The following is a 15,112-nucleotide window of genomic DNA, read 5'->3' as shown; positions in this document are numbered from 1 at the left end:
GTTGGGACTGTCAGAAGCCCCCTCAGCACCCCTAGAATAGCCAAGTAGGCTGTCAGATGGGGCATCATGGGGAGCAGGGTGTTGGAGGGGGCCAAAGATGGAAGCTGCTCAGATCACATTAGATTCGTCTGTTTGGCACAGAGCTTGATCTCAGGAAGGACAATTAGGCTGATAACTGCGAATCCTGATTTCTTAGGTAATTTGCTCATTCCCCCAAGGACCAGTCAAGCTTCTAACCTCTAGATGTAATTTCCAGCGTTCCTGAGTTGGAAAAATCAAATGGGCTTCATATTTGAACAGCCAAATCATACACTATGGACTCTTCTAAAGTAACAAACAGGCATGCGTAAGTTTTCAGATTGCTTGCAAGCAGTACTTCATCGAAGGGAACAGGAGTTAGGATACACCGAAGTAACAGTATTTGTGATGCCAGATAATCCCATTTGCTAGAAAAAGGGAGAGATTCTAATGCAAGCCCTACATCCATCACTGGTTTGTACTCAGTTGCCCAGAACTCTGTGCAGACCCCTCTGGGAGGAGAGAATAAGGTGGATGAGGAAAGAGTGTGGGTCAGGCCTCTCTCAGCACTTCAATCAGAAGATAGAATTCTTGGTACTGGGGCATTTTTGAGTGAGAAGTAGAATATTATTTTCCTTCTAAAATTCACAAATGCTGTTCCAAACGCCCGGGGCTTGCTATAATTTTTGTTGTGGTATTCATATATCCAGCGGTAAGCTTTCTGACCTCAGGGCTTGTGCTGACGCGGGGAAGGACGTGAAGCTGACTCCGATTTTAGGGCACAATAGCACAAAAATTACAAAGAACCTACAATCTGCAAGTCCTGAAATACACATTTCAATTATGATTTCTACGGGGAATTTATAGGACCTGTCTGTAACATTTCTGACTGTATGCGGTCTCTATGGTACCTTCCTATTTTCTTGCACACATGACTTACATTCTAGCAAATACCAGGGCTGCCTAATATTTTATATTTGTTATCGGCAAGGTTTATTTTGAAGGTGCTGCTGTTTTTATTCTTTACATAAAATATTTGAGGGGAAAATTTGACTCGTGGCTGAAGCTAAATTCAGAAGGTGTAATTAACCCCAGGGGTTTTCTTGGAGCAACCTACCGATTGCTGCTGAATCTCAAACCAACATTCACAAATAATTACGATATTGGTTTTGCTGAAATTACCCATAATGATTTCAATCAGAGCAGCCATTTCAGAACAGAGTGCACATTGGGACCCTCTAAATAATTTCCTCTCCTAATGTGTTCAGTAAAGCAGCAAGCCTCCCGAATGCCAGGGCATGGCTGGAGCCTCCTCGCCGAGAGCTCAGGAAGCAGTCTCTTTCGCTTATTTGTAGTCTTTAGAAACACTGACAGGCAGTGAACATTTGAAGATGGATAAGACAATTCATTAAACAAACGTTGCTCTTTCTACACCTTTATGAGACTATAGCAAGTTCATAGCTACAAGGTGGATCAGAATCTCTCTGGTGCTAGTTGATGATAATCTTCCTGTAGAAAACTGTCACAGGACCGGTTATGCTTTCTTACAAGGACCCCACAGTTTTTTATTTTTAAAGAACTGACCATAAGTCAATTTTTTCTTTTCATTTGGCAAACAAAACCTTATTTACCTTTAAAACTGCAGTGCCTAAGTGACTACGTGATACCTAGAAGGTGGGTACTAGGTAAACGTTTGTTGAGTAAATCATAGTTAAAGCATTTTAAATGATACACCTTAACATGACATGATATGCTCTACATTCTATGAGAAAGTAATACACGTCAGAATAACGTGGTCATCACTCTGATAAAATGGTAGCCATTTATAGCGTTCCAGCTTTGGTAAGTGTTAGAACTGTGTTCTAACCATGGTATAGTTTTTAGTGATTTCTCTATGATTCCCATGATCTTTTTCGGAAACACATCCAAAGATAAGACTTGGCTAATTTCATTGGGGCTGTTGGTTTCTGCAGAAGTTCCTGGGCCAGATTTTTGTTCAGAGGTGTTTGAAGAGAGTTGGGATCTCTCTTCAAAGATAGGACTTTTGGGAGGGTAACTTTTAAAATTGCAAAAAAAAAAAAAAAAAAGGGAGTGGGGCAACCCTATGCTCTAAAGATGTGGAATTACTGCTCTTAGGGTGCATCCCCCTCAAATTGGCAAGACATCCTTATCTTGCATCTTTCACAGTGTTGCGAAAATAGCCAAGGTGTTCTTGGGTAGTTCACCCTAACCCAGTGACATTCATCGGGTCACAGTGCTGGCAGAGCTAGAGAGAGGCCCCGGAGGGGCCATATTTTGTATATGTGGACAGTGAGGCAAAGGCTTATCTAAACATTCAGTTTTACAGGGATCCCAACAAACATGAAAGAGAGCAACTCTTCTAAGTAGATACTCTTCCCAAAGCAAAGTCCCATGTTTTGCAGTATTGATTCAGCATTGAAACCCATAGTGCTCAAATCTGAAAGGGGATGATAGGGAAAGTGCAGCCAGCACAGTCCCAGTGGATTCATCTCTGTTTACCTTCCAAGGAGGCCTTGGGGAAGGGACTGGGTCTTTGCCTGGTGAATGTGTTGGAAGGGCCACCGATGCCACCTCCTTCCCTCCTTCTTAAGGCAAATAGACCATCACAGAATCAGTATTGTGATTCTGAATACAAAAGTCATCATTAATGCCCATCCCCATTCAGTCTCGGGCCACTAACCATGCCAGTGTGCTTGAGACTAAGGATTTTTCCAGAGTGCAGGACTTGCAGCGTTAGTACCTGGAAAGGCCTGGGCCAGCCAGAATGAGTTGGCCACCCTACTTCAGAGATGTGAATTGTAAAGTTCTACTGTGCCTTGTACTCCCATTTATTCAGCACTGGTGACTCTACATACCTGCCCCGTTCTGACATATCCTCCACTTTGTTTGAGTTTCTGCTTAGCACTGGATATGTATAGTAAGACATTACTAAATTTTTGTCTAAGACTTAGAGTAGTCTAAGAGAATTGAAAACTATGCCCACCTTGACATTATCTAAACCAAATTCCTAAATATTTTCCACTGAAGAGTTGGGAACAGCGGCTAGATAGCTGCATGAAAACAGGACAAGTCTTTGCCTAATGCCTTATCATTGTCTTTTTTTACTCTTGGTTTTCTTTTTCCTTAATCATGGATTGGGGGAAAAAAAACACAAGCACAACTTTTCCTAAACACCTTCTCCCTCAGACATTTAAGACGATGCATCCTCCTGGTCACAGCTTCCATGTGTCCCCATCACAACGGTTTCTCAAAGCTTAAATGTCACATGGGTCACCTTGGGATCTTGTTAAAATGGAATCTGCATTTCTAACGGGCTCCCGGGGGAGGGGGGGTGTGTGTGCCACAGGCCCAGGCTGAGTAGCAAGGGCTGTCGTTGGCTTTCCATCTCTGGTTCCTTCTTGTCTCAAAGTGGGGAGCAGGACCAGTAGCCAGTGTGAGGTTCCCAAAGTAGTTGGCTTTGCCAGCAGCCTTGTCACAAATGGCCAGCAGCACACTTGGGGGCGATGAGGTCCAAAGCCTGGTGACAAACCTTTCTGGTTTTTCGGTCACATGTCTGTGATTCTATCCACCAGTGAACAAGCCGGGACAACCCACCCAGAGAGTAACTGTTTCATAAGCGCTCCCAAGTTTCTGTCTGAGGCCATGAACTAGACACAGTTGCATCCTCAGAGGAAGTGCAGGACTCCCAAGTGTGTTAAATCTTCATTTCAACTTTTTATGTCATTATCTCACCTCATTGCTTTCAGCACACACTAATGAAATAGTTTCTCTAATGTAAAGCAGCATCTGACTCACAGAAGAACCATCCCAGCCCTGGTAGTTTGTCCCACAAAAACCCACCTTGGACTCACAGCTGAGCAAATATACTGCAAACAGAGACATCGACTTTTTTTCTGTTAAGAAATGCTAAAGGCAATTTTCCCCCTCTCTCTCTGCACAAACAAAAAGATTTTAATGATTGTCACTTTAAACGAGATGCCAAGGATTATCACTCAGGCGGTTGAGGGATAATGCAGGATGCTTACAGGAGCCTTGCCCATGGCAGATTGGGCTTTATTTAAGCACAACTGGAAACTTGTCATGTTCTTCAATAAATCTAAGTAATAGAACTTAATTCATGGAAAGCGGGTCACAAAAATGTGGCATCATTCCACCTCTGTTAAGGATGGGTCCCTCAGGACCCCCAGGATGAATCATATGTCCCGGGAAGAAACTGGCCGCTTTTTGAAGAATTATTATTGTGGGTGTAAGTTTTCTCCTTAAGTGCTTACACACATTTTCTTGTATTTCAGTCTGTTCCTCAAAATGTATCAGGCTCATCAAAGTTAAATCTGCAGTTGTAAGAGCAGCAAAAAGAAAATGCAAGTATGAGTGAGAGACATTAAAAAAAAAAAATCCTGTTTCTAAAATGGTAAAAGGATTGTACTATTAGGGAGGGTTTCCCAGAACATTCTCAAAAGACACTCCCAGTTTGGGGCTAAGTCTGATGGATCTAACTGGAGCCCAAAGTTTTATATTTATTGCTTCTTAACCATTTGAGTTTCTGAGAAAGTAAGAAAAAAAAAGCCCAGCTCCACCCCACCACTACATCCCATTCTAATGGATCAGATTTTCCTCTTGTGGGTGAAAATGTCACATGAATTAACTGGCTGTTTCAGGGGAACCCAGTGCACCTAAGCTCGAAGGGCAGATGGGCGAGGATGGAAACTCTATTAAGGTGAACCTCATCAAGCAGGATGACGGCGGCTCCCCCATCAGACACTACCTGGTCAAGTACCGAGCGGTGAGTGGCTCCTGCCCTGTCTCCACCCCCATCTCTGCAACTCTGATACCCACCTTGTTATGTCAACAAGGTGCGGAGCCCAAGCTGGCAGAGACGTCCTGTGTCTTGCAGGTGACTCAGGGGCCCTGGTCAGGGTTTTAAATCCCAAGATTGACTTACAGCCATCAGGCCACGTCTGCCCTGGGACTCTTCTGAAACCCTTAAAATGATTGTGGTGGAGACAGACGCATACCATGATCGGTTTTTATGCTTCTGGAAATTTCTGTAAAGTGATTTTGCCATTATCTGATACTTTTTGAAATAATATACTGATATTCATAATCAGTGCGTTTGACAAAGTGTGTGTCAACGGCCAGGCACTGCGATCATGTGCATTTTGTCCCCACGAGAACCCTGATCTCTCATAGCTAGGAGAGCAGAGTTAAAATCCAGGTCTGTCTGAAGACAGTGGGCTCTTTGCCCCTGCCCTTGGCTGCCTTACCACCCCAAATGTAGCTCCCACCTGCCCCTCAGACCCGACCTGAGCTGTTCTGATCCTGCTCACAGCAAGCTTGGCCCTAAACCCTTTCTTTCTAGATAGTTTGCCTACCATTTAAGGTTTGTCTGTCATTTTTCCTTTCACCTCCAGCCCCCATGATGAAAATCACTCTCACTTTTTTTAGTTTTAGAGTGATACTCGGCTACGCCCACCACAATCAGTCACTGAGAGATTTAGAGGCAGTGTCTGGGCACTGGGAATAGCCTCTTGCTAGGATTTCTTACCAGTAGGAAATAATGAACCAGAGAACAGTTTTCTTTCTTCAAATAGAAAGGATTTTTCAAGGAAGTTGACTTACTCCCTCTCTTTGATCAGCCCCCACTGAAGTGATGCGTGAGCCCTTACCTGCTTAGGCTGAGTGGAAAGTCACTACAGCACAGAACTCTACCAGGCATACTTCCCAACTGCTGGGTAGACCACTCAGCCCTTCCCCACTTAACTGGGAAGCCAGGCATGAGGCTGACATCGGAGGAGGGACCTCTCTTGACTTCCCTAAGGCCCAGCCTAGAAGCACCATTGTATGTGAGGTCCCTGTGGCTTCCTCCCTGTGGAATAGGACACCAGGACTGAGTGGCAGCCCAGCACAGCCCATGGGAAGTGAACATGTGGTCAGGTGGGCTGCCTCTGGCCCTTATTATGCTAGTGTGAGATCCAGACAGACATGGGATCCAGGTTCAGCTTTACCACTTACCAGCTTGTGCCCTCAATAGGTCTTCCAAAAACCTCCATTTCTCCATACATAAAATGGGAATAAAATGACTTATCGAGTTATTATAAAGATTAGTTATAATATAAGCAAAGAACCTGAAATGTGCCTGACGCATGAAACCCCCCCCCCCTCCCCATACATGGTAACTGTAATAATCACTGCTAAGATGCTGGCTGGTGCTGGAGACACTTCCCATACGAGGCTACCTGAGAGACACCAGTTTTGCAGAAGAGCCATAATGGCTGTGCCGGCAGGTCTGCCTTAAAAAGACTATGGGGACAGAACACTGAAATACGTTAGATTTCAACAACCTTACCTGTCCTCTCTCTTCCACTTCAAACACTCAATCTTTGCTAAATATTATTATTATATGCTATTAGTATTTTTGTTTAACATAATATTTGCTTTGTATTCTGGTTGCCTCTTTCATAGAGTTTGCCAAGGAAAGAAGCCTTTCAGAGAGAGAGAAGACGTAGACAGCTGAATTTCTTTCTTTTAAATTGTTTTAAATTAAAACTGGGCCCCTGGTGACATACAGCCAAGCAACCGTGCAGCCTGACAAAGCCCTTCACAGGCAGGGTTTGTAGGGATACAATGAGAAAATTCAGGAAACCCTTTAGGGCCAGGCCAGCACATAGTAGGCACTCAACAAAAGACAGTTTTTATTTTTAATAAAATGAATCTGTGCGGTGTTCTTATGTCAGGGAGGTGAGTCACACACCTGAGAGTGAGCAACATCCTGAAATAGGACCAGACGCATATTCATTGCATGACTCTCCTGAGGTGTCCATGTGCCTGTGCATTCCAGACTGTAGCTGGGGGGACAGTCCCCGCTTAGGTTCCTGTGTGCCCTGACGGCAATGGGACTGGAGGGTTGGCCCCACCTGCCATCTTGTCGCTGTGATTGCGAACACATGAGGTTGACCTCCTGACCAGCAAAATCTTTAGGGGGCTTCAGGCTGGTAGAGGACGAACACCTTGTCCTATCATTGGTTTTTATTTTTATTATTTTGCACCCCTAGTAGTGACTCCCTGAAGCTGGCCTCAGCAGCATTTTCATCTAAACTGTCCTGGTGTCTTGTGTCCTTCCTGCCGGTTTCTCCCAGAAGCTGTCCTCTGAGTGGAAACCAGAGATTCGGCTCCCGTCTGGCAGTGACCACGTCATGCTCAAGTCCCTGGACTGGAATGCAGAGTATGAGGTCTACGTGGTAGCCGAGAACCAGCAGGGGAAGTCCAAGGCGGCTCATTTTGTGTTCAGGACCTCAGCCCAGCCAACAGCCATCCCAGGTATGACCGCCTCTGCTTTCTGTGAGTTTCCCGCTTTGAATTAATGCACAAATGCTGCACCTCCTAATGTGCCTGACCAGCCCCTGATGACTTGCTTGCTTCCAGCCATCCTCATGATTGGTTGCCCATGCAAAGCTTAGTTTTGCTCTGTACCTACCTGTGCAGTGGGTTGAGATGTACTGGACCCTCCAGGAAGGCTTGGCCAAGCATCCTGGGGCAATGGTCCTGTGTCATTCAGCCTTGAGGGACTGATGCTAAGCCAGTCCGTGGGAACCTTCAGATGGGGGAAGAAAAAAAAAAAAAAAACACAGCTCCAGCTCCAGCCAAACCTTGGAGGCTGGTTAAGTAAGGATCTTTTTCTGAGACCTTGTCTATCCTCTGCCATTTCATACCAGGATCACCTAATTGTTTTTAAGCGCTTTCTATTTGATGCTTGCTTCCTGCACAATCATGGTCCAGATCTCTTCTCTATGGGGACCCCAAGAGAAGGAAGAGACTATGCTCGGTTAGTTAAAAATCCTATCTTCCAAGGGCCTCTCAGCTAAAATAAAGATTAAATTGAATCACTTGAAACAGAGCAAGTGAAGAAAGTAGATGCTGGAAAACCCCATCCGTGAAAGGCAGTCCAGTCTGCTGGAGACTGTGACGGGAGCGGTTCTCCTAGGAGATGCAGACCTGTCTCTGGGGATCCAGGACCAACTCAAGTGTGGGAACAAATGAGAGTTCTGCTTGCTGGCCTAGCCACCTTGCCACTGATAGTTAGTCTCCTCATTGACTAAACCTTCAGAGCAGAAAGAGATCTTCAACTCTGTGCTTTTCCAGATCAGCTGAGTGCCGGCCACAGGAAGGAGAGGGGGGCATAGACCGTAGAGCTGCAGCCTGTTGACAGGGGGCCCCATAAACTGCTGTGGTCAAGCATGGTAGAAAGATGTTCCAGTCTCCCAGCTGCCTTGGTGTGGCCCCGTCATGCCTGTCCTGTCTCCAGTGCTTGCCCAGGTGCTCTGCTCAGGTGTCATAATGGTGCCTCCCAGTGGGTGGGAGACCAGAAGGGTATGACTGCCTAGGACACAGGCCTGCCTGTGCGCAAGTCGGTTAGTGAAACAACAAGGCGAGACCAGTGTGTGGTTCCCGATGGTCGAATGTGCATGAATGTGTGTGTCTGACAGATATGTGGGGGCTTCAGGGAGCTGGCAAGTGGGTCTTAAGCCACAGGTGAGACACTTCAATTGGTCCTACCCTCAGGGAGGCCCCATAGTGCACATGGTCAGTGGTGAAGGCAAGGCACATGGGCGTGGCTGCAAAAAGTGTTCTCTCTACTGCTTCATACGATGTCCAAACAGAGGTGGCCCTGCCATCCTGTGCCCCTTCTTCCTTCATGTTCTTTGGCCAGTTCTTCATTGAAATCGATAGTCTGGAATGTGTCTGGCTCTGCTCAGCCTTTGTGAGACACTTAGGAGCTGGGGGAATGGCAGGCTTGAGCAGCCCCTTTCTGGCGAGAGAGATTTCCGATGGCACTCATTGCCCGGCCTAAGCAACACAGGCAGGTCGCTTGGACGTGCCGCATTCACGTGCGCAGTACCTCCCGCGTCAGCTTGTGGGTTGGAGCAGCTGGGGACATGGGGAGTCAGACACAGAAACAGGAGAAGATCTCGTCCTCTGGGTGGAGGTGGAGATATCGGAGTCCTTCTTCTCAAGCAACCAGGTGCCGAAGAGGGTTGGAGGGGCTCGGGGGCTCCACCGCACGCATCCTAGGAGGAGGCGGCTCTGTGCTCGCTTGGACTTCCTGGCCATTGATGGGGATCTTCGTACAAAACCTGTGAATTCCAAGGTGTGCGTTCTTGGTGGGGTTGTGCGGTCAGCGGGGAGGCAGAAGGTGAGGGGTGCGTGGTGCACGAGGAGGAGGAGTCCGACTATGGCTGAGAAAGCCCCCCTCCCCGCCCTGTCCCTGTGCAGTTTGCTGCATATGGTGCATCTCTACTGCTACATGTAGAAAGCTCTAGAGGCTAGGAGGCTGTGTGTAGAGGCTTGATGACTGTACCTAAGAGGCCTGACCTTACTCAAAGGTAACACTCTCCTAATCACACTCTTGTATTTGACTGCAGAGGCTCTGTTCTCTCACTTGAATTTCATTTGCTCGCTGACCCCTAACCCCCTGAATTCGCCCTGCTGTGCTGCTTCTGGCCTTGCTGAGCTTCGGAACTGGCCTTATGGTATTAATACCGTACTGAATTCTTCTCTAACCATTGTCAGTTTAATTTACTAAGTTGAATTAACCTTTGATTCTTGCGTTTTCTATATTTGACCTAATTTTTTTTTCTTTTTATCTATTTTTTTTCTCTGTTTCTGTCTCTACCTTCTCTTTCCTTTTCCCCCTCCCCCTCCTGTGTCTGTCGTCACACATCTCACCTTGGACGTCCGCCACTGGGGCATCCCCACTGCCACATTTGTTTTTAAACAACCACATTCTCTCTGGGCGCCCATTGCTCCAACCTGCAGCGACCTTGGGAGGCTGCTCTGCGTCCTACACTTTTGTCTCATTGCTTCTCTCTGCAGTGACTCTGCTTTTGCTCTGTTAGGAACTTGAACACACACATGCACACACGCACACACACACATACACCCACAAAAAAATTAAGTTTGCTTAAATGCCCAGTTCCTATGAGAATGATCAGTGCCCCCCCTTGGAAGAACCTGTCAGGACCGCCACGGCCACGCCACCAAGCATTCTGTGTGGAAGAGGAAGGTTTGGCGTTTGGAAAAAGCTGGACCTCCAGACATTTTACCATTCACAGATACTCTTGTGCCACTTCATGAGGAGTTTGCCCCTTTCTAATGGCAGTACAAAAATATTTGGGAGCGCTTTTCTTTAAACACTGTTTTTTTTTTTTTCAAAAGCGTTATGCTAGGTTTACAGAGAAGTTTCTGCACATCTGCTACTTGTTGCATTTTTCTGTTCTTACCTGAAAATGATGTAGCAGAGGAAAATGTCTGAGTACCTCCTAAAGCTTGCATCAGATTGTTCAAATCACCTCGTGCTCCCCACCCTTCTAACTCCATGCTCCCCCTTCACCTTCGAAAAGTAGTTGGCTTCGCTCGCATTGAAGTGCCCGGGGTAAGGGAGCCCAACCACTGGGATGCACCCAAGCATTTTGCTGGCACGATGGGCAAAGTAAGTCACCCTGTTGCCCATACAGTGGAAGAAAATAGATTGGTTAGGCATTTTCTGAAGGCTGATCAGATGTTCTGGGAGGCACTTTTGTCCTAGTATTACAACCAGCAGCTTATGCTGGCACTGCAAACAGGGCCAACGTGTGATGTGCCCTGTACCCGTCAGTTTGGTAAGATGGGTGCCTCTCAGCCAGAGTGATCCGGGCCGCATGGCAGTGAGCCACAGGCCAGCACAGAGCCAACAGTTTGGCCCGTGTGGTCCGACAGTATCACGTAAACGTCAGTCCCCAAGTTGGAAGTATCTACTGCGAGCCAGGCATGGGTCCCACAGCAGCTCCCCCCACACTCACCAGAGCAGAAGGCAGGGGACAGATGACTCCCAGACTGCCCAGCCCAGAGCGTCTACACACTGCGACTCGGTCAGCCTGTCCTACTTTCTGAACTCTCCAGCCCCCCCCATATTGGTGGCTTTAGGGACATTTTAAAAATGCTGGTGAAAGCCAGCTAGCCCCTCTACGGTTGAGGGCCACGCCTCTCCACGTGCCCAGGAGGGGAAACGCAGCGTGTTCGCTAAAGTCTCATGTGGAGACTCGGCTGGATCCTGCTCAGTAACATCTGTGCACGCCTGGGGACTGACCTTCTACTGAATAAAACCTCCCTCCCTCCCTCCATTGTGGTCACATATCATTCTACGTATCTCATCTCCGAACATCCCACAGAAGTTTGATTTTTGTTTTTGTTTATTTTTTAGTTGTGTTTGTTGTTGTTATTTTAATTGATGTTTGAAGACTAGTCTTTCCCTTTGGGAACCCAAGTGACCCCACGTGTGGGGCAGAGCTGCCTGTGTCGGATGGCACAGGCCCGTGGCCCCCAGCGCTCACAATTTAGAGGCTCGAGCGCAGAACCTGAGCGCAGACCCTGGAGGCTGCACTGTTCCCAGCAGCTCAGGCAGGTAGCACCTCTTGCCCCAGCCCTGTCTGCACCCCCAGGCCCAATGCGAACCTCTCCCCGGGGTCCCTGACCTGCCTTCACACCAGCACAAGAGAAGCAGGCAGGGTTCTTAGGTATAAAGCAGAGCATCCAGGAGAGGCACAAAGTGCCGCCGGACCTGGCCTGAGAGTCCCGGGTCAGCTATCGAGAGCTCTGGGAGGCCGAGGGAAGGAGAGATGTGTCGGGCAAGTGGCCCGTCCCTGTCCTCCTGGCTCCTGGCATGCTCTTGGTAACATCTTGGGCAGAAGTCACATGTTCACCCCAGAGGGCCCATCTCGGTGGTCTGCCCCAGAGGGGAGGGACAGTGTCAGTGTGTCTGAAGGGACTCTTTGGAGATCTAGCCCAAAGCCTACGGGGGCCTGACAGGGCCCTGTTCCCTCAGCACACCTAGGCGAGGCGGGCCCTTGGTTTGTAACAGGATGCCTTTCGAGAGACAGTGTTGGGGTACATCCACTCCCCACTGGACACCGTCCTCGGTTTCAGCTGTGGCCCCCAGCCCGCCAGTGGCTCCCGGGAGATAGCAGCCCTTTGAGGCCCCCGCAGGAGGAAGCACCTGCCACCTTGCTCAGCTGCCCCTGCTGCTGTGCACTATCCGTGCTGCTCACACTCCACATGCCACGGGGTCTCTCTGCTCATTTCTGAAGTATTTATATGGCAGGTTTGGATCACGTTTTGTTACTAATAAGAATGCTAACACTGTTGTGTAGATAATCAGCGAGGCCTTGATGAAGTTTACACCTTTGCATTATTAAAAGAAATAACAGTCCACGTGAACTCACCAGCGTGTTTTGATTTTATTGAATAGTCGTGTGTCCTGCAAAGTGTCAGAAGTCCTTTCCTCCCACCTCACGTGCACCTGAATAACTTTGGTTGCCCCAAATCGTACCCCAAACTTGTAGCCTGCTGCTTGGAATTCTAGCAAAGGCAGTCCTTCCCTTTCCTGATGAGCTATACATTTTGCTCAGCTGCCCTGAGAACTCCCGGATCTCGTTGGGTCATTGCCTCCTTGTACGTTCCTAGTCCCCAGCAGGCAGGAAGAGGGGAAAGTCCCTTTGCAGAACCAGGAGGTGGTCACTTCAGGGTCAGGGGTGCATCACGGGGCCTGGATAGACAGCTCTGTAGCTGGGGCTCCTGATTTCACTGCTCCCATTAAAACCCCACAGCAGAGGCTGCACAGCAGAGTGCCCTTGTGATAGATAGAATGTGAGAGAAGGATCTCGTTGGCAAATCCTATTCTGTTTATAATCACACTTAGTAGGACACTTCCCAAAAGCCATGGAGACCAGCCAGCTGTCTGCTTAATGGCAGATTCTGGGAAGGAGCAAGCAGACATGTATGGGTCCATCAATGAACAGCAACCCCAGCTCAGTGGAAAGGGCACCGCTGCTGCACGGAGAGCCCGTGACACTGACTCAGGCCCACCTGGCATCTGTAAAAATGTGAGACCCATATCCCCATTTTGAGGCATCTAAGAAAGACCCATGTAGGTCACTGCCGTGGGGCAGCCGGTTCCCTGTCCAGTCGTCTCCCATGCCAAGCTCCGCAGCAGATGGACAGCCCCACCTTCGTAGCATCACCGTTTGGGGGGCCCTGACCCTGGAGGTCATGGAGGAGCTGCTCCCAAGAAACTCTCTTTGCGTGCAGGGGTGTGGGTGAGTCAGTCAAGGGAGGCCAGCGGCAAGGTCATGCAAAGATAGACCCCTGGAAGATTTTTATGGCTCTCTTTTATAAACTATGACATAAGGTACAGGGGCTGCCCCTTGCCGTCCCATCCTCCTGGACTCCAGTCCTGTAACGTCCCCCGAGAGCCAGGGAAGGTTGGTTTGACTTGAATACGCTGTCCTCTGTTCCCTGGAGTTTTCTGTAGCTCAAGGCACACCTTGCTCCCTAGAGTCTAGACTCTGCACGGTGAACTGGGTGGTCCTTTCTCCTTCGGGGACAGTCTTTGCTCTCTGTCCGTCTGTATGGCAAGTCAGGTCCCCAAGGTGAGACTCAGCAGCTCCTCCTTGGGCGGGAGTCATTGCAGGGCAGTCCCAACAGGACCTGGGAACCACGCTCCTCAAACCCTACTGTGTGTGAGGATCACCCGGGCTGCTCTGCCAGATTTTGATTCCTAAGCCCCAGCCCCAGAGGTTCTGCTTCAGTAGAACTGGGGAGTCCCAGAGTCTAAATTTAAAGCATCCCAGGAATTCCGCTACAGGCGGACAAGCATTATGCTAAAAAAAAAGTGTTTATTTTTCACATGAAAATAAAATCATGAGAATCAATGAATAAAAACGGGACCTACTGAGTATTTTAGTCTTTGAAGAAAAAGTCCTTCCGTGCACACGCTGTGCGGGGGATCTGTACCGTGCGCAGGGTGTTCTGGACAGCGACGTGGGACAGCAGGCTCTTGTGGTTGGACAGGTGTGGAGACAGCGGCACCCCAGGCCCTGGCCCACACAGGGACCTCTTCCAGAACATTCCAGTGTTCCTACCAAGGGGTGGGCCAGGTTCTGCTCGAACGCCTCCAGCCACAGGGGGCTTGCCTGCCAAAGCAGCTCACACTCTGTTAGTTCTTTCTCGAGGAGAGCCGAAATCTAACCCGGATCCAATGGTTCCCACCCCACAGAGATTCCGAACAAGAGTACTAGTCCCATTTCACAACACCCCTGTAGGTATCCGGAGGTGGCGTCGTCATCTCCAGACTAAACACCCGCTCATTTTCTCGACAAATATTCTTTGAATGTTTCCCCTATGTCAGGTTGTCCTAGATGCCGAGGACATATAAGACAGGTAGAGTCACTTGTAGAACATTCCGGAAGAGGCAGCCAAATAAAAAACAGGTAACTGAACAGAAACTGGCAGATAGAAGTAAAAGAGAAAACAAGTAATGTGGTAGATACTGGAAGAGGTGCCTCACTGGTTGAGAGGTGAGCAGATGGAGGGAGAGGGCCCCCCTGATATGGTGACATTTGAGCTGAGGCTTGTAGGACAACAAAGAGCCACCCAGGAGGTTATGGGGCTGGAGTGTTGGAGGCAAGAGGTTATCAAGGCTGTGAGGCAGGGGTGGGCTGGTGTGTTCAGCAGGTGGGGTGAAGACTCTGGCCAGAGCACAGGGATGGGGTAGACGGCCAGTGCCATGAGGTACAACAGTCAGAAGAGTGGGAGAGTCTACAGCGTGTGTGGGGCCTTTAGGCCGGGAGGCAGAGTGTAAGTTTTACCTCAGATATAAGGAAGGAGCGTGTCCCTTCTTTCCGTCTCACATCACAGGGGACTTTGTTGCCTCCTGGGTATTCCCACTACGTGCCCTTGGTACTGGCCTCTGGCAGGGCCTGATGAGTCTAGCACATAAGCTGGAAGACTGCTGCCTCTCAGAAACACGGAGCCACCTCCCAGTGGTTTGCTGTCCCCTTTAGGGATATGATTTGTCCCCTAAAGCCATATTTACGTATAAACCTCAGAATGTAGAGTTCGAACCACAGAGTCCGAAAACACAAACATTGTCCCCTCACACAAATACTTCTGACTCCTTCTTCAGGAAGCAGGCACTTGACACTTCTGGGGCACCATCAGGAGGTGGCAGCGGCTTCCAGCCCAGGGACAGGAGAGAGAGAAA

The 15,112-nt window shown here is 48.6% G+C and overlaps 1 protein-coding gene across 18 annotated transcripts in view; it reads left to right on the top strand.

The window, feature by feature from the left end:
- The window catches only part of NCAM1 (neural cell adhesion molecule 1), a 297,606-nt gene that overhangs the window by 272,637 nt on the left and 9,857 nt on the right, over positions 1 to 15,112 (top strand). For 8 of the 18 annotated variants that reach the window (XM_072729800.1, XM_072729798.1, XM_072729796.1 and 5 more), the window contains 2 exons: positions 4,698 to 4,822; positions 7,176 to 7,356. In XM_072729800.1, coding sequence (XP_072585901.1) covers positions 4,698 to 4,822; positions 7,176 to 7,356 — 306 coding nt within the window. Of the gene's footprint in view, positions 1 to 4,697; positions 4,823 to 7,175; positions 7,357 to 9,852; positions 12,289 to 15,112 lie in introns of those variants that run through there. The other 10 variants (XM_072729801.1, XM_072729799.1, XM_072729797.1 and 7 more) reach the window with 2 other exon arrangements.

Source organism: Vulpes vulpes, chromosome 12 (genome assembly GCF_048418805.1).
Source record: "Vulpes vulpes isolate BD-2025 chromosome 12, VulVul3, whole genome shotgun sequence".
NCBI classification, from domain to species: domain Eukaryota; kingdom Metazoa; phylum Chordata; class Mammalia; order Carnivora; family Canidae; genus Vulpes; species Vulpes vulpes.
The sequence above is the reverse complement of the archived record's forward strand: the minus strand, read 5'-3'. Positions and strand labels throughout refer to the sequence as shown.